The sequence below is a fragment of the Phalacrocorax aristotelis genome, chromosome 2 (assembly GCF_949628215.1).
Source record: "Phalacrocorax aristotelis chromosome 2, bGulAri2.1, whole genome shotgun sequence".
NCBI classification, from domain to species: Eukaryota; Metazoa; Chordata; class Aves; order Suliformes; family Phalacrocoracidae; genus Phalacrocorax; species Phalacrocorax aristotelis.
In genome coordinates this window covers 118,103,342-118,127,987 of record NC_134277.1, presented here as the reverse complement: position 1 = coordinate 118,127,987, position 24,646 = coordinate 118,103,342, and the positions used below count along the sequence as shown (strand labels likewise).

The 24,646-nt window shown below is 44.4% G+C and overlaps 1 protein-coding gene across 1 annotated transcript in view; it reads left to right on the top strand.

Annotated features, from left to right (window-relative positions):
- The first annotated feature begins 1,220 nt into the window (after window positions 1-1,220).
- The window catches only part of KCTD1 (potassium channel tetramerization domain containing 1), a 105,361-nt gene continuing 81,935 nt past the window's right edge, over window positions 1,221-24,646 (top strand). The window contains exon 1 of the mRNA XM_075084899.1: window positions 1,221-1,389. Coding sequence (XP_074941000.1) covers window positions 1,381-1,389 — 9 coding nt within the window. The 5' untranslated portion in view covers window positions 1,221-1,380. The remainder of the gene's footprint in view (window positions 1,390-24,646) is intronic.

The following is a 24,646-nucleotide window of genomic DNA, read 5'->3' as shown; positions in this document are numbered from 1 at the left end:
TTCACAAAAGTATACTGCGAGGATGTGACACTAATGGGAGGTGACCCGTGGGTTTGTGACAAAACAGCCCACTTTCACAACAACAACAACAAAAAATTAACACCGCTTCTGTATACGGCGGCTTTGAACAAAGCAATATGCAGTGGAGTGGGAGGTGAAGGACGGTGGAATAAGGGAAAGCTGATGAGGAATGAGATTTGTAAATTATTTGGTTACCCCCGGCTTTGTTTTCTTCAGGAGAAGGGAGCTGCAAACTCCCGGCTGAAGAGAAGGAAAAAGGCAAGGCTCCAGCGTAATTGGATAATTGGAGAAGGAAAGTTAGCGGCATCTGCGAGCGATGCCACATGAACCTAAGTAGTAAATTCCTGGATTTGCTTACACGGATTTGTTTTCTTTTAATTTTGCTGCTTAAAAAAAAAAATAATAAAAAAAAATGCAGTGCAACTCCTTCAATCTTTTTGCAATTCTGCATGGTTGAACATTTGAAATGAGTTTGTGTATCACCCCCAGGCATTGATTCAGACTTGATTGGGGCAAAGCAGACTCCATGTGCTTATTTTTATACACGTCATTTGGGAAGTTATATAGCCAAGGGAACAGAAAATGTGTTGCTCCGCTGCCAAATTATCACATATCCCTCGATCAAAACGGGAGGTGATCCTAATCAACAAGTTGTGCGACCTTAGTGCAATGGCAATGTCAGGTCAAGTCGGGAAAGTGAAGAGACAGATCTAAATACAAATAAAAAGAAAGAGAGAGACAGAAAGAAAGAAAGAAACAACCAACAATCCTTATAATTATCATCATCTGCTGCTTTTCCCTCTTCTGGCAAAGAAACACTCCATCCATTTGCAGAAATCGCCCGCGGAAACGTTACATCAAAACTAATCACAACGATTAAAATCAGCTTTTCTGTGCAAGAGGAGAGTAAAAAGCAAGTTGGAGGCTGGAATGAGACTGTTTTTTCCACCAAAAAAATCCGAAAAAAAAAAAATACACGCGATATATCTATCTATCTATATGCACGTTTCGAAGGAGATCAATTTTATGCCCGTGTGATCAGTTAATTTAATTTAACTTTTATTTCGGAGATTGATTCAGACTGGAGGTAGAGACATGAGCTAATTGTATCCTGATCCTTGCCTTGAGGGGTTTCAAAGCCCTGGAGCAACTATTCTCTGTATTTTGCTCTGTCTACCTTAGCCAAGCTATTGCATTTCTCTCTGGTGTAGCGAGGAGAGCAGACCGCTGCCGGGAGAGAGAAATATCGGAAGTGTGAGCTGGGGGGGGGGGAAAGGGGAGAAAGAGGGGAAAAAAATAAAAAGAAAAAAAAAAGGAGGGGAAAAAAAAAAAAAGGAGGGACACACTTTGGCGGCTCCGATGTTCCAGGTAAGGGCTGCTCGGGATTGTTGTTGTTTGCAGCGGAGGGTGCGGAGGGACTCGGGCGCCGCTCGCTTCCACGCATGTGCCGGGCGCTCGCACCCCGCGCGGGGACGCGGCGCGGCCGCCTCGCCCGCCGCGCTCCCCCGCGCAACCCGCGCCCCCGCGCAGCGCCGCGGGGAGGCGGCACGGAGGGAGGCAGGCAGGCAGGCAGGCAGGCAGGGAGGGGGAGAGGGCGGGGGGGGCTCCTCCTTTCCCCGCCGCCCCTCCGAGGGGGGACGTGGGGGGTGCTCCGTGTGTGCGCGCGGGGGGGGGGGATTTATTTAATGTCAATCTGTGTATTTTCGCGCGGGGGGTGCGCGGCTGGCATTGTTCTCCGCCGGGCTGCAGGAGCGGGGCCGCCATTGTGTGTGTGAGAAAGCGAGCGAGCGGGAGGCACCTTCTCCCCCCCGCGCACCCCTCCGGAGCCCCCCGCGGCGCCCTTTGTTGCCGGGGCGGCGAAGGGAAGGGCGGCCCGCCGGCCCTTCCCCCTCCCGCTCCGGGGCGGCGGGGCCGCGGCCGCCCTTCCTCCTCCGCCGGCCCCCCGCCACCGCCGCCGCCGCCGCCGCGGGGGCTGAGGCCGCTGAGGCGCCGCCGTTACCGCCAGCCGCGCGCGGCCGCGGGGGCTGAGGTGACTGAGGCGCCGCGACCGTTGGCGGCGGGACGGCGGTTGCTGCCTCTCGTCCCCCGGTGTCCGACGGCGTCCCGGAAGAGAGGGAGCCGCGGCCGCCGTCTCAAACACATATTAAAAAAAAAAAAAAGCCGTCCGCCGCCTGTTTCCAATCAGCGCGATACAAGTTTATTTGAGCGTTCCCCGCGGGCACCGAGCGCGGTCGGATTGTTGGGGCAAATTAAAAATGGGTGAAACGCTTCTTCCCCCCCGCCCCCCCTGCCCCGAGCGGCGGGGCTGCCGAGGGGCCGCCGGCTCTTCCCGGCGGTGGCGGTGGCGGTGGCGGGGGAGGGGGAGAACCTCCCGCCGCGCCTCACGCACGTCCCGGTGTGCGGGCGGGGGGACACACACGGGGGCACGCACGGCAGCGGGCGGGCGCTTTGGGGGGGGTGGTTTGGGTGATTATATTTGATCTCTGCCACAAGCGCGGGGGAAAAGGCTGAAACGCAACTTTCTATATGAATCTCTCGGCGGGGGCAGCCATAGCCGGGCGGTGCGGGGAAGCTGCGGGGCGACCCGGGGAAGTTGGTGCCTTTCGCACGCCGAGTCCGGGGTGGGGGGGAGAGGGGAGGGGGAAGGAAAAAAGTTTTTAAAAGAAAAAAAAAAAAGTAGCAGTTTACTTGGTGCCGGTTGGGTTCAGCAGCGCCCGTGCGGGGATGCTCGCCCCGCGGGTCGGAGGCGCCTGGCGGAACTTCCCCTCGCCCATTTGAAATGACTGCGGTGATTTTGCCGTATCAATTACGCCCGAAGCACAACACAAAATGTTCCAGCACACGCTAGAGGTCCCTCTCAGAGGTGTCTGACGTTAGGGTGTTTTCAGGTCGGGTTGTTCTTTATTTATTTATCCCCCCGCCCCCCCCTCCCCCCCCCCCCAAGTTTCACTGTTGGAACAACGTTGACTATTGCCGCAAATACCAGCGCAGCCTACGTTCATCAAATACGAGTGAAGTAGGATTTGCGGTGTTTCTGCTCGTGCCCTTGTTGTTTGGGCATCAGTGGGTCAGTTAATATGCGCATTCCTCTCTACTCTAAAAAGCCGAATCTGAACGGGATTAATTTCATGCTGTGATTTTTGATTTTTGTTTGAGATATCCTCGCAGTTTGTTGTTGGGGCCAAGTTCCAAATGCCGTACTCCCTTTTCTTGTGTGGATCCTGCCATGGAAGTAAAGGGTGTAAAACTTGAATAAGGATTCAAGGATATGCCTCATGGTTTTTAAAAGAGAAATAATGCGAGCAGGGAAAAAGCCGAGTATTAAGATTATAAAGAGTCAATAAAAGTGATGGAGGCAACTAGAAATTATTGATCCCCGACAATTTTCATACCCAGACCATGTTAGGGAACTAACTAGTCCCCCCAGTCTTCATGTATTATAACAAGCAGTATTATCACCATTTTACAGATGGAGAAACTGAGAAATAAAAAGAAGGTCACTGACTTGCCTAAAGCCATATAGAAAATAAAAGATAGATCTGGAATCAGCTAGGACAGATTTAGATCTCTTGCTGATTTGCACTGCTGTAACCACTGATTTCAGTGGAGCTCTTCTGGATTTAAGTCAGATTTGGACTTTAGGTGCTGCTCTGTCCCTTAGAAGCACTGCCTTCGTCTAAATTCTGTCGTGAACGTGGCTGAATTAGATGCAAGATTTTGGGATGAATATTTGATGTACATCTAATTTTTAAAAAACAAATTACTATGAAACTTTAGGACTATGTTGCCTCTTGATTCTTCTCCTTTTTTTCGTTTTTTCTCCTATAACAATTTCAATAGTTCCCTGGTTGGTTTTTGGTATTGTTTTCTTTAATGAACAATTTCCTAATGACTAGGGCAGCTTTTGTTACTGGTTTCCGAGAAGCGCTTCTTGCTAGATGCGTCTGAATGATGCCTTGAGTTTTAGGTCGGAACAACCTGAGAACAAACGATTTTGCATGAGGAAGACTTCCATTCATAGTGGATCTCATTCAGGCAGAAATGAAAAATTGTATGACTACTGTATACGAAAAAGCCAGCCTTTCTCCTGCGCAGAGGAAAGGCTGCGTGTAGAAGACTTGCGCACATGGGCTTTTTATTGGATTATGATAAGTTTGTGTATGGAGAAAATACGATGTGAGAGGAAATAGTCACTGATCATAACAAATGTGAGTACATTATTCAAAGTGGGGTCTCTCACAATTAACAAAATATCAAGTCTGCCAGTCACAGTCAGACAGCATTTCACATGAGCCCAGCTGGGAAGGAATGATAATTCCTGCTTTCTGTATTCCAACTACTTTAGAAACATTTTCAGGATACCATAAAACAGACACAGATGCACAGATTGTGATTATGGTGCTTTACTGTTCATTTATTAATGGGTGCTCGTATGTACAAACTGCTACCACTAAAGCATAATGTAAAGTTCTTGCTTTCGTGTAAGTAGTTATCAGCTGGGCTGAGTAAGGTGCCAATACCTTAGGGAGCTGATAGTCCCTCAGTGTTGCTAACAACCCTGCTGCGAGGGTCTGACCCCACGTCTTCTCATGTAAAGAAGCAGACATAGAACATGGGTGCAATTAAGAATATCCCCCCGCTACCCCAATTTGAGCTAATATGTCTCTGAAACAGAAAGCATTCCGGTGGGAATTAGCCCCGCAGAGTGCACGTGGTTTGTTTAAGACCATGTACTGACTCACTGGCTCAGCCAAGTTTTAAATACCAGATCTTTAGCCCCCTTTCTCATGTTCTGTGCAGTAAACTGCTGTGCCCCATGTGCAATATGTGTTGAACTCTTCTCCGGTACCAGAGGAAAGATAATGTCGATCAGAAGCAAATTTTAGCGGAGATGCCTGCTGTTACTTATTTTGGATCCTTTTACACTGCTGCAGCGGAGCCAAGTTGGATCTCCTTCCAGGAAACAAATTTAGTTAGTTGTTGTTTTTTTCTGACAGAAGCATAATTCTTACTTTAAATGGAATATCTTCTGTTGGTCTGCATTGCACTTATGTTTTCTTTTTACAGCCTGGGTAAAATTCATCTCTGGTATAGTGCCATTGACTTCTGTGTTGTTTCACAAAGAATTAATTTACCTTCTTGTGTTAAAATACAGATTTCTGTTCCCCTACTTTCCACAGAATACAATTTCTTTTTTTTTTTTTCAGTTTGAAGGAGAAAAGAGTAAAATGCACATCCTCATTTTTATTTTGTCCAACTTCCCTACTTGTGCAGGCAGAGGTACCTCTTCTTTCACTACTTCTCTGGTTAATGAAGTTGAATATGTACACACATTTAGAGAATGTCTATAGGTGGGAGGCAGGAGTAACTACTATCTTCCTAGCTGATAATTCCTTCCAAAAAAATGTTAATGTGTGTGAAAGCCATTAGCGCATTCCATACTGATGATGTATGTTGTAGCTTTAATAATCTTGGGTTCTCTAATGTGTGTTTTAATGATGCTTTAGATCCAGAAGTCAAATAAACAACATCCCATATCCAACTGAATCAAAGTTGATGCTGTTGCATGTTCAGTTGTTGTAAGCCCATGTTTATGAAATGAATGGCTCACCTGATAACCTTTTCCTGATAGCTCTTCATCTGGCTGGCTACCCCCACTGGCAATGGAAGTTACTGGTTTGATGTGGTTGGCAGGTTAGTGCAAATGCGGCTTTGCAGGTGGTTTGTATGTAGCCAAAGTCTTCGCGTGAGGGATACAAACCTTAGAAGTGCTTGTTGGGGCAAAGGACAACTCACCCCAACAAATTATTTCGTGGCTTTTACTCAAATGATTTTCCTTGCCCAACGCACTCATGAATAAGGAACAGCCTTTAAGAAAACAAAAAGTAACCCTGCACAGCAGGGTTGCCCCAAGAGGGTAGGGAAAGGAGTTCTCTTTTACCCAGGTTACCAGCTCTGTCTGCTTCTGATTCTCAGTGAGACCTTTGCAATTGCGGCCATTCCCCCTCAGCCAGAATCCAGTGTCTCAGTTCTGCCCCAAACCTCAGGTGCAGTATAGGCACCTGTGGGTTTTCCCTAATTTTCACTGGAAAAATAGCAGGAGAGCTAGCATGCAGGGCTGTAACTGGTGGTATGTTGGCTCAGGCGTGTGCATCCCACTCTTGACTCTCTGGGAATGCGATTGCCTCTATCAAACAGGCAGCTGGTGTGGGGACAAAACTGTCTTCTACCGTACCGCTGTAGCAGGTTTTGCCAGACTTCACCAGTCATAGTCTTTAGGCCTTACCCAAGAACGGTGGAGCCACGTTATTATTTGGTCAGGCAGAAATGGTGGGAAGTTCTCTCAGACGAGCTATTTTCAGCAGATGTGAGGAAACGTTAATAATTGCATGTAAGGCACAGGAGAAACTTATTCTAGAGCACAGTGTGCAGCACTGAGCATCCATCTTTGAGAAAGGTGAACTTAAGCTGGAACCGCAGCTAGAAGGATGATCAGCGAAATGGAGTATCTGTCTTGTGAAAGGAGATCCGAAGAGGCTTGAATGTCCATGTAAGCAAAGTGTAGTCTGGAAAGAGAGATGACTATTTTATATGAATACACACAGTGAGAAGAGAAGTAACCGTTCAAGCTAAAGGACAATAAACACTTATATAAACTGGCCCTGTTTAGGCAATAGCTTCCAAGAACGCTTTCTGATACAGTGTCTAGAAGATTCAGCATTGAAAGTGAGACCTTGAATTTGGTAATACTCTGCTTTGGGCACGTCTTTAAAATCTGGGCTACTTGGAGAATATTTACAAAAAAAGCACTGCTGACCATTTACCCCAGTGACCTTGCCTGCACAGTCCCAGTAGGCTATGGTTGACCGAGTTTTTTCGTGAACATTACTGTCAGTGGAGAAAAGGTTTGGTTTTTTTAAAGAGAAAATACAGTTTAATATATAATAAAAAATCTGCCAAAGAGCAATTTGAGATTCTTTTACAAAACTGAAGCCAGACCTTTCTCCTACCTGAAAACCACCATTTATTTGAGTTTTTATTAGATAGAAATTTGAAAAAGACCATCTGACAGAAAAAAAAAAGAAAAAAAAAACCCTGAATTTTTCCCAGAAAATCCTCAATGTCTGTTTTTATGATCAGAGAAAATTTTGCCTGTTTGTCAGTGGGAGGAATTTCTGATTTGCCCTTTAGATAGGATCCATCATTTCTTCTTGGTTCCAGCTGCAAAACTATTTGTCTTTCTAGAGTTCTTAATTTTTTCCAAGTTAGACATTTAATTCTTACCAGTTTCTTTTGATTTATTTAGTGGCATTCACTTTATTTTCATCATGTTCTGTAACAAGGAGAGGAGAGACTTAACAAAGATGAACGAAGAGCCCTTTTCTCCTCACCTTCTTACAACATTAACTTAAAAACATCCTCTTCATCATCTGATCACCTGGCAAACTTTCTGCGCACTAAGTTTACTTGTATACCCAGCTTATAAATCCTGGGAGGGAAGGACAGTCTCTCCTGCTGCAGCAGAGCACTGCACGTATACAACAAGTAATTAATAATAGCTCCTGCTATTAGTGTTGCCAGAGGAGCAGGGGGAAGAGGGGAGAGGAGTGGCAGACATTGAGAACATATAACTAACTGGTGGAAACCGAAGTATCCAGTGGCTGCTAAAGTAGCTGAAAGTTAAGGCAGAGTGCTCCTATGAAATAAAACCAGCTTTATTTCCCTATGTGAACTGAACTTGGCAGCTGCATTAGATGGAAGAGGTGCTGTGCATATCCTGTCTTACAGAAGGAGTGCAGGCCCATCAGCATGATCATACAGCCATCAAAGGAGGGAGGGAGGAGTGCTGTGGTTGCCCAGACCCAAAGGAAGGAATGAAGTGGGAGTCTCTGACTAAAATGCCAGTGTGGGTCTCCCCAAGGTGTACTGCTTTCTAAATAAGCCAAAACTCATCCTGAGGTTTAGTTAAGATATCCTAAGAGAGATTGATGGTCCATGCATTCACCACCGGGGACCAGTGCTGAATAATTCAGAGGATCATTATAATTTCTGTAGCCCATTATGTACCCATTATACCAAACACTCCTCTAAACACCCTGAAGAGAGATAATCCATGGACTAAGGACCGCTCACAGAAGGCAAACTGACTGTCCTAGCTTGCCAGTAACAGGCATATTTGATACCGTTTGTAGCAGCCTGTTTTGCTGTAAGTGGTACAGCAAAAGGGAAGGGGTTGGACAGGCTTACCATCTGTATAGGAGGGTGTCCTATGGGTGATGTCAAGGCAGCTGTACCAGCTGGTGACTGTAGGTGAAGGCATGAAGACCATTATAGGAGAAAAGAGCAGACTAGATCAAGAGAGGACAGTTAACGCCCTGATTATCAAGGGGAGCTCACAGATGCAAGGAAGTTAGGAAGAGCTTTGAAGACAGGTGAAAATCGGCAGATGCAGCACCAATGGAGGGATTCAGAGAGAGTCAAAAGGGAGAGCTGGACAGTTAGGGGCTCTGTTCTGTGTAGACAAACAAAATGCTGATGGATTTACCCTAGACATCCAAGAGGCGGTCATTGATGAGATCCAGGTGGATCTTACATGGATCTGCAGCTCTGGAGAAAGAGGGAAAGAAGCAGTGGACTTTGGAGGCCGCTGCAGATGTGAGCTGAGGGGAAAAGAGCGAGACAGTGCAAACTTCCTTACCCTCCAGCTTTTCCTTACAGTGGCCTTTGCGGTACAAAGACATCTTAGGATTTCTGGAGGCAAAATGAGGATGTGATTTTTGCTATTAGCAGAAAACTTAATTTCTAAGGCTCTTGATGCTGTTCTGAAGAAAAGGCTTCCTTAAAATGTGTAGCCAGGAGTGTTCAGGGTTTGGGGGCGTATGAGAAAGCAGCTGCAGCTTTTGCTGGGCTTTCTGCACTTGGACAGGTGAGACTCAGTCAGGAGTAAAAAGAGTTAGCTCTTTCTTAGGGAAAGAGGTGGTTCTTTTAGGGGAAAACTGTAGCTTTGAAGAAGTATTTTCTTTAGCTCAAAAATCTTGTGTGTTTATTCCTGGCTACATACACGCTTTCCTTTTTTCCCTAACCTCTTGAACAATTTATATTAATGTCCTGCAACTGAGAGTTCCACAGGTTGCTTAGGGATAAGCTGGAGAGTGATATCCCTTTATAAGCTAATGCCTTTTTAAATTCCATTAGGTGCCCTCTTGTTTTATGAAGGGCATCTGATTTCTTCTTCGCACCATTCATTATTTTATATACCTCAATTCTATCATCTTTTACTGTTTTCTTTTCTAAATGAAATAGTTCTGGTCTTAATCTTTTTGTTTAGAAATACCCCCACATGTCTCTAATCATTTTTGTTGCCTCCGGCTGTCTAGTGTAGCTATCTAGCACTCCCATCACTGCATCTCACTGGATCTTTTAAAGCTAGTTCCAAAGTCATCAGCGTGAAGGAGACTGAAGGATGGTCTTGTGGTTAAAGTACATCACTGCGTCCAAAGTTTTGCTTCCACGACTCCTGCCCTATGACCTTGGGCTAATCACTCGGCTGCGGAGATCCACAGTTCCCGTTTAGTCCCAGGAAATGGTATGGGGAGATTTCAAGCAAAATATGTTAAGTGTTTCTCCACGCCTGGATGGAAATTATTATAGAAGCACAGCCATATTAAATTTAGTAGTTTCGATTGTTTTTCCACAAGGCAGCTGCATTTGTGTTGAAATTTGTAACTTCTCCCTGTTTGACTCTATGGCGCTTGACTGTTTTCTATTTGTTACACTGCTCCGATATTGGGTTCCAAACAAATTCAATTAAGTCATTCCTCTTTGTTATTTTATGGTGAACTTCATATGGAAAGTATGAGTTACAAACTATTTGGGCCAAACAGACACAAGGCTTTCATGCGTCCTTGGGGACTTGGAAAGCCAGCGCCGTCCTGCTGAAAGTGAAAAACAGAATCAAATTCTGACCTTTTACATGCAGGACACGGCCCATTCCTGGGAGATGCTGGGTACCCCTTGCTCCCCACTCATACTTTGAACACGTGGGATCAAGGCTAAGGTTTGGCTGGCTTGCCTCCAGTCTAAATGAACTAATTATCCACAACCTGTTAAGACTCTCGCAAGGAGCGTAAGACTCGCCTGTCTGGTTCCCTCCTCCCATGTTTGCAGCTAGGCCTGGCTGTTACATATTTCTAGCACCTCTATCGCTCTCCAGGTCTGGGGCTCCTCACTGCCTTGGTGTGTCATTTGGTGCCTCATCATTTCTGGCACACAGGAGCCTGCAACACTGCAGCTGGGTGTGCACTGCTGTCACGGCCCGACGCTCCAAGGGATCTTACAGTGAATGTGTTCCCAGATGTCACTGCTTGCTGCAAAATGGTCACGTCTTAAGAACTGGGACAGGAGATCTTTGAGGTGTCTGAACTATAAAACCTACTTTTTAAAAAACCTCTTGTGCCACAAAAAGTGCTGAAAGAATACACTTTGACAGGCTGCTACTCCAGCAGAGTAGCAAAAGCAAGCTGCAGAGATATTTGTAGCATGAAACTAAGAATAAATAAATTCTGGTTTAAAGTGCATTTTTTTGTCTGCTTGTTATCCTCCTAGCCCTGTACCTCCTTTTTTTGCGTTGATGTCCCTCTTTGCTTTTGTAAGCAGCTAGTCAGCTACTGCTCCCGTCAATACCACAGATGGCACCGCCTGCTCCTTTTGCTGGCTGGCTCAAGCCCCTGCGCACATTCCCACCCAAGCCCTAGGAAGTTCACTGCTCTTCTAGTCTCTTTGAAAAGGGGCCAGTCCTGCAAGACTCTCCTGATAACCCCAATCATGTCAATAGGCCTGTTTGTGTGATTAAGGATAACACATAAGGATGCTCAGGGGTTTGGTGCATCAAGAATCTTTGCAGCTTTAAAAGAAGAAAAGGGTGGTTTGGCCTTTGGTGGGGCTTGGAGGGTTTTGTTTCCCTTATGCCTTATAGCTGGCATTTTGTCAGAGCCTTCTGCTCTCTAGCATTCCCATGACACATGAACATGCTTAAAGAAAAATTTCCTGTGAGAAATCAGCGGGCTTCATTAAATTCTCAAAGTTTAGAGCTGTGATTCTCTTTGCCCCTCTCCACGGGCAGCTGGCCCTGCCAGATTCTGATTGCTTGTGTGAACATTTGATAAATTTCACTGTGGACTACATTTGCTCTTTCACCCAAGCACTTACCACATGCATTTCCCTAACACTTTAAAATTATGCCTGCCAAACATTTTCTGATGTAAAGTTAAAAGTCATGTATTACTGAAGTGATTTTTCAGCCCTCGTGGGCATGTTTTTCTTTTTTTTTTTTCCTTCTGTAGTTCAGATAGTTTCAAGCTCTTTTAAACAGTCTGCCAAGGGTCAGTTTCAAAAAATATATATCTTTTTTAATTTTCCGTGCTCTAAAAATATGTTGGCGCTATTCTTCTTTTATACATCTCCTTTTAAAGTTGAAGTCAAGTGAACATAATGTTGCCTTACTGCCAAGGCCACAGAGAATTTAATATAAAACTGGAGGTTTCTTCTTCCTCTCCCATGCAGGTCTCAGTCCTGCACTTAGATCAGGGAGAATGCTTTTCCCATTGGCTTCAGCTAGTCACAGCCAAAGAGGCCCCATACCACTGTGCTGAAGTTGATGATGCTCTTTCTGAAGCGACCTCCGCTGTGTGCGGTGGCAGTCATGCCTGCTGTGCTCCCGACGTGTCCAAACCGGGAGCGTGGCGTGAAGGGTGCTCCAGCTCCTACCTGGCTGCCACGCCGGCTCACAGGGACGGGAAGCAGGTCCTTGCCCAGAGTAGAGCTGCGATGGGACTGGATCAGGCATCCAGATTTGAAACACTCCCAGGTCCCCCCGCTCTAATTTGGACCTCTGTGGGTTTGGCTGCAGCTTTGCAGTCCAGTGATTTGGTGTCGTTTATGGCCAGCCTCTATACGCAAACCATTTGTTCGTATTCACAGCCTTGCCTGACCCTTTCCACATTTTTCCGCCTTTTTGGTCTGTACAGATCACAATCCTGCTTTCAGTGTGTGATGTCACTTCTTTCCTCCCTGATCCTCTTGTTTTCCTCCTTCTCAGTGTTCCTGGCATTTTCCTTTAAATGCCTCTTTTCTTTCTCTAGGTTCCAGAGCTGTTCACGGTTTTTGAAACTGATTAAAGCAGCTTGTCCTACCATGGCAGGGAGATGCTAAAACAAAGCATGTGTGTCTCTTGGTTTTAAACCAGGATTTTTCTTACTCTTTTCCCAGTTTCTTGTTTGGCAAACATGGTTAAACAGGATCATGGTGTAAAAAAAAAAAAAAGCAAAGCAACTCCTCGCTTCCTGGAGAGTGCCAGCCTGATAGCACATCCAGCTTTTTTCCAAAACCCTGTTAGTGCCCTTGAACTTTCTGAAGCGTGCTCCAGCATCAAATGGTCTGACCAATCTAAATTTGTCATTTCCCTTCAAAGTGCCTTGGCAGGACCTTTATTTGAAATTGCGTTTCCTTTTTTGTTTGCTTGTTTGTGTCACAACTGCATTTCATGCAGTATCTGGAAGTGTAGAGGCTTGGGTCTGGGCCAGTCTTAAATAGAGAAGTTAATGCAAATACGTCTCACCCCAGTAAAACACAAGAAATGCAAAGCATCGTACAAAGACTTCTAGGGTGGAGATAGAAATCTAATAGCTAGCTAACACTTAAACTGCACTGCAATTAAAATATAATCCTTTACATTTCTTGGATTTGGAGGGAGGAGAGGGTTGGAAAGAGGTACAGAGAAGGAAATGAGTCAGAAGTGAAGACATTACAATCCTTAGCCTCAACATGGAACTACTTAAGCATACCATAATTGCATCACAGAAGGTATGCATACCCCGAAACCAAAAAGGAAGCAGGAAGGCAAGAAAAAACAAACAGTATGATGAACCAAACAGGTAACCTTCAGAAAAAGGAAATCTAGCCCTGACGAACCTGAAAGAAAGGAACGTAAACTGGCAAGGAAAAATGAAAGATGGGAAACAGGGGGACTGAGAGGAAATTTCAAGTGCAAACAGACAAATTTCTGCAAACAAATGAGAAATATAAATATCTGAAAGAGAATTAGTGGATTTGCTGGATCAAAGGGGCAGTTAAAAATGACAAGGGTATTGCAGAGACTACATTATATCCTCCCATCAGTCTTTACTGTTTGGAAATACATTCACTCTCTACGTATTTTATTTAATTACTGAAGTTGGGGGCCTGTCAAACATTGACGTATCAGAAGAGAAACTGCAGGATTGACATGCTAAAGTAACAAACCTCCCAGAGCAGATGGCATCAATCAAGGCTGATAGCTGTTAAAAAATCATGGAAGTTTCCCTTAAAAATAGACTATTCTTCCATACCAAATCAATGGAACATGGCATCTATTTTACTTTAAAATCAAGATCATCTCAGCCACATGAAAAAGAAAGGAAGGTTGAAATATAAGTTAGTGTGTTATAAAATCTGCGCACGAGCTTAATGCTAAGTGTGACGGATCCAGTAACAGAAAAGCACACCTTCTTTAACTTCCAAACAAAACCTTGAAGTATCTCAATGAAGCCATAGATTATGCAGAACAATTTAATATAAATTTTAGAGAAAATTTCAGAAGTCTTTTATAACTTTTCTCACAAGATACTGTTAAGAAAATCTAGCAGTCACGAGGTGAGATGCAAAACTCTGCCCTAATGTCTGTTTCACAAAAGAAAGCAAGTGTTGCAGGAACGAAGAGTGAAAGGTTAGCAAGGAAGGCAGTGGAATACCCACAGACAGATCCTAAGGGATGAACTTTGATGAATTATCAGAACAATAAGCTGGGACAGTTGGAGGTAACGTCATTGTCAAAATTGTCTGTCCCCTTGGTCACCCAGGGTGAGACAAGGCTCTGAAAAACTTGGGGACCCAAATAGAGTTATGTGAAGAGGAAGATGACATTCAATTTTTACTTTATTAACACAGACAGTGACAAATGTGAGAATAAATATTTTGAGTTCTCTGCATACACCATCAGGTTATGAAGAACCTCTGAAAGCCTTATTTTACGCGTCATGTGAGAGTAGAGCAGTGGTGGAAGGGGCAGCCTTTCGTGCCTTGTTGCTGAAGGCAGAGCTACAAAGACTCTGGGCAGCACCAGGACCCGGAGGGCGGTGAGTGGGGTCTCCCGTAACACAGCCAGACTCCCCACCCTGTGCTGGGGGGCTGCCCAGGACCGGTGGGGGTACAAAGCCTGGCCTGGAAGGAGAGAGCCTCTGACCTCAGTGAGCAGGTCTGGTTACCCTGCTGTACAAAAGCTAAACACAGAAGGGACCCAAAATGCACAAAAGCACAGAGGTGTGGAAAGTCACGTGGCTGCCTGTGAGCTGGTTTGTTTAGAGAGAAGACTGAGAATATGATAAAGGTAGATGATATAAAGAATACAGTCGAGAAAAGAAATTATGTTTCATTTTACTCTTTCATGATATTAGGAAAAGGTTTGTGTGGCATGTTAGTTTGTAACAAAGAAACTGGCGTTATTCCTGGAAGACTCAGCTTCTCTAAATTTCTGCCCAGAAGCGGTGGCAGCATCACTTCTGCCTATTTCCGTGTGTTTCCCTACCTTTGCAAACTGAAAGAGCCAGGTCAATGTTCTCACAAAGAACAGAAATACAATAATACATAAAGCCAGCAAGTGTAAAACTGGTAAGAGGAATTGACAGTTGGACTTGATGATCCTGGAGGTCTTTTCCAACCTTAATGATTCTATGATTTTATTCTGATACCAAATGGAAACTCCCTGATGCAGGACATAACTGACAGCAAACACCATTTTGCTCAGTGTGGGCTGGCACGGAGAGGTTCACCAGGGCTGGTCCTTGGGAGAAAAATAGGAGAGAAAGCTGTGCAAAGACTGGACTCAGTGCCCTACAACAAAGCTATGATCCATTGCTAAGGAGCACTGTACTAGTCACTTCACGTTTTTTGTCCATAAAAATTACTGAATTTTGTAAGTCAACGGTTTCTTTCACTGTTCTTGTGTATTTTCCTGCCCTTACTCCTGCAGTGGTCATGTTCTGCTGCAAAATTACTAGCAAAAAATGGCCAGTTTGGCATGGATTATTTTAAACTTTGTCCGTCCTGGGGTGGGCAAGAAAGAAATGGGGAGATACTTGAATGAGAAGAAATTCTAGTTTATGGAAATTAATAAGACATGATTAAAGCACAGAGTAAGCTCCTTTCATCTCACAGGATATGCAATATTTGTGGGATGTCAGGGTTAGGAGCTTCTTGTGAATGACTAGAGTTCAAAATACTCCTATTTGTAATTTTGTGGTTAGTGGCACTTCAGGGTCCAGGAGTCACCAGAGGAAATTACAGAGAGGGAAGTAATTTAGAGAAGAAACTAAAAGTTTATTATGACACAAATCACAGTGGAGAAACAGAAGATGAAATTTGTTTCCACGTACAGTACATGCCTTAGTCTGCAAGTTGAGAAATAGCAATACAAAACCTCTCTGCCTAACCTGATCTACATATAAAATCAATCTAATTCCTCCACGTTTCCTTGGCAGTAAAGAGTGACAGTATAGGTAAAATGTAGGTGACTTCAGAGTAATATTGACAACACTGAATATTTTTTTTTGTTATTTAGCTAAAAGAAAAGGTCCCATTTTGTCCTTTTGAGTCAGTGTCCCCAGTGAATGCTTCTGTTCTTATTCTTATTCTTACCGAGTATTTTATAAGAAACTTCATTTGAAAGCCCAGTATTTGACTTCTGGTTTTGTCTAACATGACTGACAATCTCAGGTGCAAAATCACTAACCTGTGAGAGTGTTGAGACGCCAGGCCTTACAGAGGCCACCAGAAATTAGGAGGCATTCAATATGTGATGAACTTCCCACAAACTCTTTTACAGCGACTCCTAGGGTTACACCTATTGCTGTGTGTATGTGCGAAGGGGGAGGGAGGAAAGATCACAGTTTTCTCTTCTGTTCTCAAGGGCAGATTGTGTAATCTCCATAGGTGGGTGCACACCTTTAAATATATTCTGAGTATTAATGAATTTGGCATTCATGTCTGCCAGCAACAAAACAGCAATCTGCAAGCTGCTCCAAGCATCCCTCACTGTGCCAGGGCTTCTGTGGAGGTGGTTGGAAACTCACAGAATCAGACACACTGGACAAAACCTTCTATATTTAGCTGTGCGTAGGGAGTTCCCCCATTTCCTTGGTTATCTATTACATTTGCAAATAAATGTTCTGGTGAAGATGTTAATAAGTGCTATCAATAACTTCTTCAAACCATAAACTTGTCACAGAGCAGGGTAAAACCGATCGCTAGGTAGAAAGTGCAACTATGTCCTGCTAGACTGGCAAACTGAGCAGCAGGAGTCACTGTCCCAAGGCGAGGAAATTAATACTGGATTCTGTCCAGAAGTTAAAACCAAGCAGGTGGAGCATTCCCTTGTCACACATGGAAGAGGAAAGGGTGGCTTAGTGCAGCCCATGCATTTATGAAAGGTTACAGGTAGGGAGTTAGAGAGAAGTGCTTTGTGCTCTGTTCTGAGAGAAATGAGAGAAACAAGTTCCCAAAAGACAGAGATTTACCTGAAGAAGCAGCCATGGAAATTGTGGACATGTTTCCACTGTGCTCAGGAGAACCTCTGTTTTGCTATGAGCAGATGACACCAAAGGTTAATTTAAAATTATGATTATTTGAATAACCACAAAGCAAGATAATGATAGTAATGACAATGGCCACCTCTTCTGTTGCATTTTTTATAAGCAGATTTCAAAGTTCATAACAAAAGAGGTGTTTAACTTTGGATGCATTTTACAGAGAGGGAGACTGCTGCACAGAAGATGGAGTGACCTATCCAAATTCAGCCAGGAGGCATTTGGCTGAGTCAGGAATAGAAACCAGAGTGCCAGCCCAATGGGGAAGGCTTCCTAAAACAATGTGGAACCAAGGAGAAATGGGAACAAAGTCTCCGCATTTCAGCAGCGAGAAGCACCAGCTGCCTTATTCACCATTTCTTTAGAATATTGGTACACACATTTTTTTAAAGATGAGAATTTAATTAATTACGGAGCTGGCTCTGCAGTTCCTCTACAGGATGAAAACAAACACTTAAACAAGCTTCTCCTGCCAACCCCACCCAACACCTACTCAGTTACAACAGATGGATGAGTGCCACAGACCAGATGTCAAAATGATACCAAATCTGACACTGCACAAGAAACTGTAACACGCTGCAGAAAAGAACCACTCCCACGGTAGCATTGCTTAAATGCCAGATTGCACTGATCCCTGTTAGAAGCACAGAACCCAGACAGCAAAGTCTGTGGTTGCTGCTACAACCTTCTGAAGTTGTTCAATCTCTTTTAATAGTCTTGCCTAAATTTTGTCATCTTCCAAGGGTAGGAAACTTTCCTGAAAAAGTATCTAGAAATACCTGGTTTGAGTCCAAGAGGGATGGAAGGACTGTCTCCCCTCCTTGGAACAGCTTTGATTACACCTGCTTTTGTAGTGCCTAGTAAATAAGACTATTCAAGGTACTCCTTGCCACCCTTGGGCACTGATCTTGAAGAACAGGTAATCTCTCTTCTGAAAGATTGTCTGTTCCTGAAAGATTAAGAGATTCAGATGTAGCATGGACAGGGACATATGTATGTGAAGAAGGTATAAACCTTTGACATTTACATAGATTGCAGCTTCATTCAAATAGTTTATATAATGTTGTACCGATTGACTACTTTAAATCTGAAGTAGGGTACCCTTCTGAGCACAGCTGAAAGCCTTGCAGGTTGGATAGATGGCCCAGGGTTACCGGGCTTTCCAAGGAGATTGGTCACCCTTGGTAATGTGGGACAATGGCCTGGGTCAGGTGAGCTCTCTTGGATCTCTGGAGCATCTGCAGTTGGTACCAAAAAGTTCAAATGAAAGAGGTGCCTTTGCAAGCCTAGTTTGCCTTCACCCAAAGCAGCAACTTTTGGAAAGAGAAACTTGTACAGTGGGACTGGTACGCTCTTCCCAGAGAGTCTCAGCAGTCCAGGCAGGAAATGTGTTCACAGCACTTGTCTGACAAGAAAAGTTCTGTCAAAACTGAAGCTTTTGGCTGGAATATGTCTGTTTTGAGGAAATCCTAACCAGGAAAGGTTTCTCAGTTAAACTGAGCGTACAAATGATCCAGAAATGCCAGAAGTCTGTCGATTCGAGCAACTACGTGGGACAATCTGAACACCTGGAAGCTGTACAAAAGGTCCCTTGCTCAGAAATGTGAGTGGTTTTCACAGAATCACAGAATCACAGAATGGCAGGGGTTGGAAGGGACCTCTGGAGACCATCTTGTCCAACCACGTGCTTGAGCAGGGACACCCAGAGCAGGGGGCACAGGAGACTCCACAACCTCCCTGGGCAGCCTGTTCCACTGCTCTGGCACCCTCACAGGAAAGAATTTTTTCCTCATATTGAGGTGGAACTTCCTGTGTTCCAACTTGTGCCCATTGCCCCTTGTCCTGTCATTGGGCACTATTGAAAAGAGTCTAGTCCCATCATCCTGACACCCACCCTTTAGATATTTACAGGTGTTTATGAGATCCCCCCCTCAGTCTTCTCTTCTCCAGGCTGAACAAACCCAAGTCTCTCAGCCTTTCCTCATAAGGGAGATGCTCCAGTCCCCTGATCATCTTTGTAGCTCTCTTCTGGACTTGCTCAAGCAGTTCCCTGTCCTTCTTAAACTGGGGGGCCCAGAACTGGAGACAGTACTCCAAATGTGGTCTCACTAGGGCAGAGAGAGGGAGAGGACAACCTCCCTTGACCTGCTGGCCACACTCCTTTTAATGCACCCCAGGATATTGTTGGCCTTCTTGGCCACAAGGGCACAGTGCTGGCTCAGGGTCACTTTGCTGTCCACCAGCACTCCAGGTCCTTCTCAACAGAGCCGCTTTCCAGTAGTTCAGCCCCCAGCCTGTACTGGTGCACGGGGTTGTTCCTCCCCAGGTGCAGGACCTTGCACTTGTTTTCTTTTTGTCCTAATTGGAATTGGAAACCTAAATGTCTTATGGCAAAGACAGTGTCTCCCAAAGACAGAATTGTAACTGTCACACTGTCCCCATGTGGCAAGAAGCATTTTGCATAAAGGGAAGGAAGTCCAGGGACATCATAACTAAAACTGTCTACTAATTTTAAGATTGAGCTGCTGAGTGTCTGTCTTTTTTCAGATTATTTAGCATTTTTGTAGTATTCTGCTCCAGTTGCAAGCAACAAGTGCTTAGCTCTTTCACAACTGAGATCTTGGGTGATTTGAGTCAGGCACCCACAGCATAAAAAAGAGGCTCTTGGTGCCCACTTTGGTTTGGGTTAAGTGACTAGTCCAGTACCTTAACATAGGAACTTTGCGGCAGAGCCAGGGATAGAATCAAAGGATGTGTCTTCAGCTGGAGGCAAATCTGCAGACACACTGTCAGACTACGGATGCCTGTTCAGTGAGTCCCATCCACCTTGGGCACTGAATGAGGTGAAGGACCTGTACAAAAAAAGAGGATGTGATTAGATCATAAAGTGCAAAAGAAAATGCAGCAGTAGGAGAAGCAGCATAGCCATGGTGGCTTTAATCTAACTGGCAGGTAAATGGTTTTATTTTAGATGTGGCTGTATGGAAGACTCCAGTGTTGGGTGACTTGCATTAATGTCACACCCTTAGTTTGCTGAGCAAGCTTACCATATCCCACAAACTCTCAGCAACATAACAGAGACAGGATCCATGCTCAGATCAAAGCTAAACCATGTTCCTGCTGCCTTATCTTTATTTGCAGCATGTACATGGATCACATATGGCAGGTATGACCTGAAATACCAAGGCATTATGTGTAAAATAATGTCTGGTCTTTGGCAGCAAAGTCAGGATTTGTACACATTTTTAATATTCTGTAAGATTTTTGCTTTTTACAGCTGTGCAGTCTTAAAGAATTTAATGTATTTCAAAATCATTATATAAAAATCTGTGTAGTCCTGAATTTTAGAGAAACCCTGATATTATGTCCATAAGGCACAGGAGTTAATCCATGTTAATCATTAACTGACGCCAGAACAATGGCATGTGAATACAAATTCTTTGAGGATATTGGACCTCATTACTGTGTTCCTGTCAGAGTGGTGACCTCACCATTTCAGCTTGTATAGTGTTAGTGCTAACATTGTAGAAATAGAGGTACCAGAGGTTTTTAAACATGGTTGTTGAATTCTGTGTGCTTTAGCAGAGGTTTTTTATGTCACACAATTTTATATGACAAAAGTTTGTAGCACATCACTCTAATTCCTAAGATGGAAGGAAGTCTCATGATATATCCAAGACCAAAGAAGTGATACCCATTTGTAGCTGCACAGCACTTGGGGGGTGGTATTCTCATCACAAAGGTGGCTTGTAGGCCACCTTCACAACAATGCAGCTGTAATAATGGCGATGAGACTCTATCAGTACAACTGTTGGTCAAAATAAAATGAAAACTCTTCCATTAATCAGTCACATTAATAAAACTGTCAAGGGTGGACAAGCCCTGCAATGGTAGAGGAGGTGTAGTAAGAGAGAATTGAAGGAACTTGGGAGGTCTTTTGGAGGTCTGTAGTTGGTCATTTTGCACTAGGTGATTAGCAGATTGCTGCAATTTCTTGTGGTAAGTATTTTCTTCATGACGATTATGTTTGATGAAGTGTTGGAGGGAACAAGGGAAAGTAAAGAAGTGCACCAGGCAATGCATATCAGTTCTCCAGGTTATGGTGATAAAAGTTGGAAGAGGGGGCAGAGAAGAAGGGATGGTCTGAAAATAAACAGGGGGAAGAAAAAACAGTGGAAGTGTGACACAGAAGAGAACAAATCAGGGAGTTACTTGACAGCTGAGGTAGGTGAGAAGTGCCAAATACGTGTCCCTAGACAGCCCTGAATTCCTGGTGGAGTCCCCAAGTAAGGGTGCAAATCAAAGTTTCAAATGTTTTCCATCAATGCACTTTCCATCCCAGCCTGTCCCCAGAGCCAGTTATCTGCCCCCAGCCACATAACAGCCCTTCAGGAGCCCTGGTAGGTGGCATGGGGAAGGAGCATCTGAGGCCACGGTTTCTGTGGCAGACAAGACTAATTTCCCTTCACTTAAGGATTTATCTTTTTCACAGTCCTAAGGATGACTGCTCAAATGTTCTTTGTGCTGTGCTTGCCTGATGGGAAACGTGCAAGAGCATTTGGGGAGTGTGGCTTTGGTACGTGGCAAATGCCAATTAACAGAACAAAATCTGCCTCTGGCAAATTAACCTTGCATAGAATTCTAGAGGTTTTTTTTCATTGGTTTTGTTTTGAAGTGACTTTATTTGCTGAAATGCAGGAAATTGAGGTTATAATTTCAAAACATTTGTGGGGATGGAGTCCGTCTTCCCTGCCATGTGCATTTATTTTTCAGTCCTTCTTTCCCACTTCTATTTGCTTAGGCATTGGCCTGCATCCTTTCGTGTGTATTGCCTCTGATGTCTGACTCATTATGGCAACAGAAGTGTTGATGCCAGGCCCAGAAGCAGTACTTAAAAACCTGCTATTCTCTCTCCTTCAAGCTCAAAGCTAACCCAGTTTGTGGCAAATGAAAGAAATGCAATCATTTGGCACCTTGTCCATGCATCAGTTTGGAAACATAGGACCTTTCTCCTCTGCTTTTCTGAGCCTTTTTCGATTTTATTAGGCTGTCATAAAGACCACTAACTCTAGGGTGTGGAGTTTAATGCTTTGGAAGGAAATGACTGGTTTATTGAGTTCTTTCTTGGGTTGCCAAGCCTATTCCCCACCTCACCTCCCAGTATATTTCCCAGTGCCTCATATTCAGGAATGAAGAGATTCTCAGATTTCAAAGGGAGAAACAATCATCCTTAGCCCTTATGTTTGGGACGGAGGGTGAATGGATAGGGAAGTGAGAGAAGAGGAAGGCAGAACAGGACTTTAAAACAAATGCAATCTGAAAACTCAAACCCAGAAGTTAAGTGAATACTCTCAAATGCACTGTTTAAAAAATAATCAAGGCTTCTTCTCTTTCTTCATGCTTTGTTTGAGAACATCTTGTGGTCATGAATACTTAATTGGCAAGGTTGGCAAGGGCTGGGCACTGTTGTACCCAAACACTTGCAAGGACACATGACTGAAAGCACGGAGATTCCCCTACACATGGTGAGGGAGACCAGTACTGGCAGACTGCTGCAGCGCTTGGTGCTGCCTTGAGTAGAGCATCCCAGTTGTCTTGTGCCATGTGCCAAGGTGAGGAGTTTGAACCTCTTGAGGGGGCCAGCAGGGCTGCACAAAAATGGAGGAACTTGGAGAAGGATGGGGAGGATCATCCCATCTTTCCCACAGATATTAGCGCTGTCTGTTCAGCTGTTTGTATGCCTCCATAGGAACAACGGAGCAGCCAGGGATTCTTCTGGAGAAGTGGGAAGTTGTCCACCCTGAAATACAAGCTGACCCGAGGCTCTAGCAGTACAGAAGCTGCTGGGGGCAGCAGATTACCTTGAGGAACAAATCAGCTCTAGCCCCAATTCTACCTCACCTGTTCCAGAGCCCTAGAAAATAAGACTGGCTCCTGCTGCTGCCTTCACCAAGGGAGAGTCACTGCTGGGAGAGAAAAGAGTCAGATCCCAGCTCTCATCAGCTGTGGGATGAAGGGAGCCTGGCTCTACAGCACCCTTCTTCTGACTCTGTCACATCTGTCCCTTCCCTTTTCTGTGTCAAATGTGCTCCGGCCCTGAACCCTGCCCACCACTGCACCTTCACAGGGACAGCAGAGTTCAAATTTAGTTGTGCTACTGACAAGTGTTCACCTGTTCTGGGTACAGAGCTCATGAATATGCCTGTATGTGCCAAAGGATCATAGATGGATCAGGGCTGTAGGAATGCTCCCACGGTGGCTCTTTCTGTTCACTGGGACTGCTGATGGGAAGAAGCTGCAGGCAGCCACACCACATCTTCTTCTATTAAATGTTCCTCTCAAAAAAGCATAGGATGAATTGCACAGAGTTTGACAACAGGATGGCTTTGGGGCTGTAAAGGTTCAGATAATTGCCAACAAACTTGGGGGGCACACAGGGATTGTTGGAGGAAAGCACAACCTGAGTGGGAGTAATTTCAGAACCATTTCATGTTCTTTTGTAGTCCAGCTCCAGGCCCCCACCTTTTCCTGTCGTTCACCGTTGTTCCAGCTTACTTTCCTTGGTTAACCCAGCCCAGCCCTGACATCCTGGTATCAGGTCTCTGATACACCTGTGGCAGTGGTTCAAAAGGAGAAAGACAGGATGGTAATGGAGAAAATAGCCATCTGTTTGGTCTTGATTTCTGGGTGTTTGGGGCTTTCTGGGGGGGAATGTCTTTATTCAAGAGATGGTGAAATTGTACTTCTGTTATGACTTTCCAAGACATCATAGGTTGACTGGTTGTCATGAGTCCAAGATAAGCTCCCCCTGATGTTGCTGGTTTTGCAAACATGCTGGGAGATTTTCTAGAGTTCCCGCTCTCTCCTAGAAAATCTCTATGACTCTGAGCCCTGTATTAACAGAAGAACATTAAGGTCTCACATGTATCATTAGGGCATAACAGCAGTCTTGGCATCCTTGCTGTTTACTGAAAATATCCTTCAAAAATATGATAGTAAGATGAATGATGGTTGACTACAGAGAGCAAGGGGACTACTTCCTATTTCTTCCACAGGGAAACTAAGCCAAATATATGATGCAGATTACTCTGCCAGAAAGTCTTTAGCTCTTGTGCCCAGATTACCGACATTTTCCACCAAGGTGTATACATTTTCCACTGAGGACAAACAGCATGGCATGGATCACCACAAGCTCTCAGATGACTGCATGAGCTGAGACTGAATTCTCCTTTCCCCAGTCTATTTGCTAAGGCATACTCTGTTGGCAGAGTCAACCTACACTGTGTCAGCCCAGAACACAAGTGTACTCTTCATGGTAGGATGCAAAAGAACAAGTGCAATATGTCATAGACTCAGGGCTTTCTCTTTTCTTGCTTTTGGGGTGCTTCTCGAAGTACTTTGCAGTATTATGTAATAGGTGCTTTGTAGCAATAGGTAATTTCCACATGACAAACGTGTCCTCTTCATTATCCAGCCAAGTGTCTTCAAACTGGTTATGCCAATACAAAACAATAAAATTACTGCCCATTTCTGTGTACTGTTCTGTTGACTCAGTGACATTTTAGGTACACTTGAGGGAAGAAAATCCTCTTTTAGCACTGTGTAAAACTCTTGTGTCATCCAAGCCAGAAGTTTTATTATTTTTGTTTGTTTCCTTATTTACATCAATCTATTTTTAGCTTAGGTGATTTTTTGTTTTGGTTTGGTTTTTTATTCCGGTTTAAAACATAACCAAAGTTTTAGAACATTCACAACACTTTTGGTTGTTTCATGCCCTTTCTGCAAAGCAGGAGAAATTGAGAAGAATGGTTCTTTATCTGAGGTTAAAATGAAGGGTAAACCTTTCATATAGGCAAGTGCTAGCTTGCCTACTGCCTATTAAAATAATTGTTTATGCATAGGACCTTGAGAAACTAGTCTAGGGCCAGTATTTACCACCTTTCATTAAA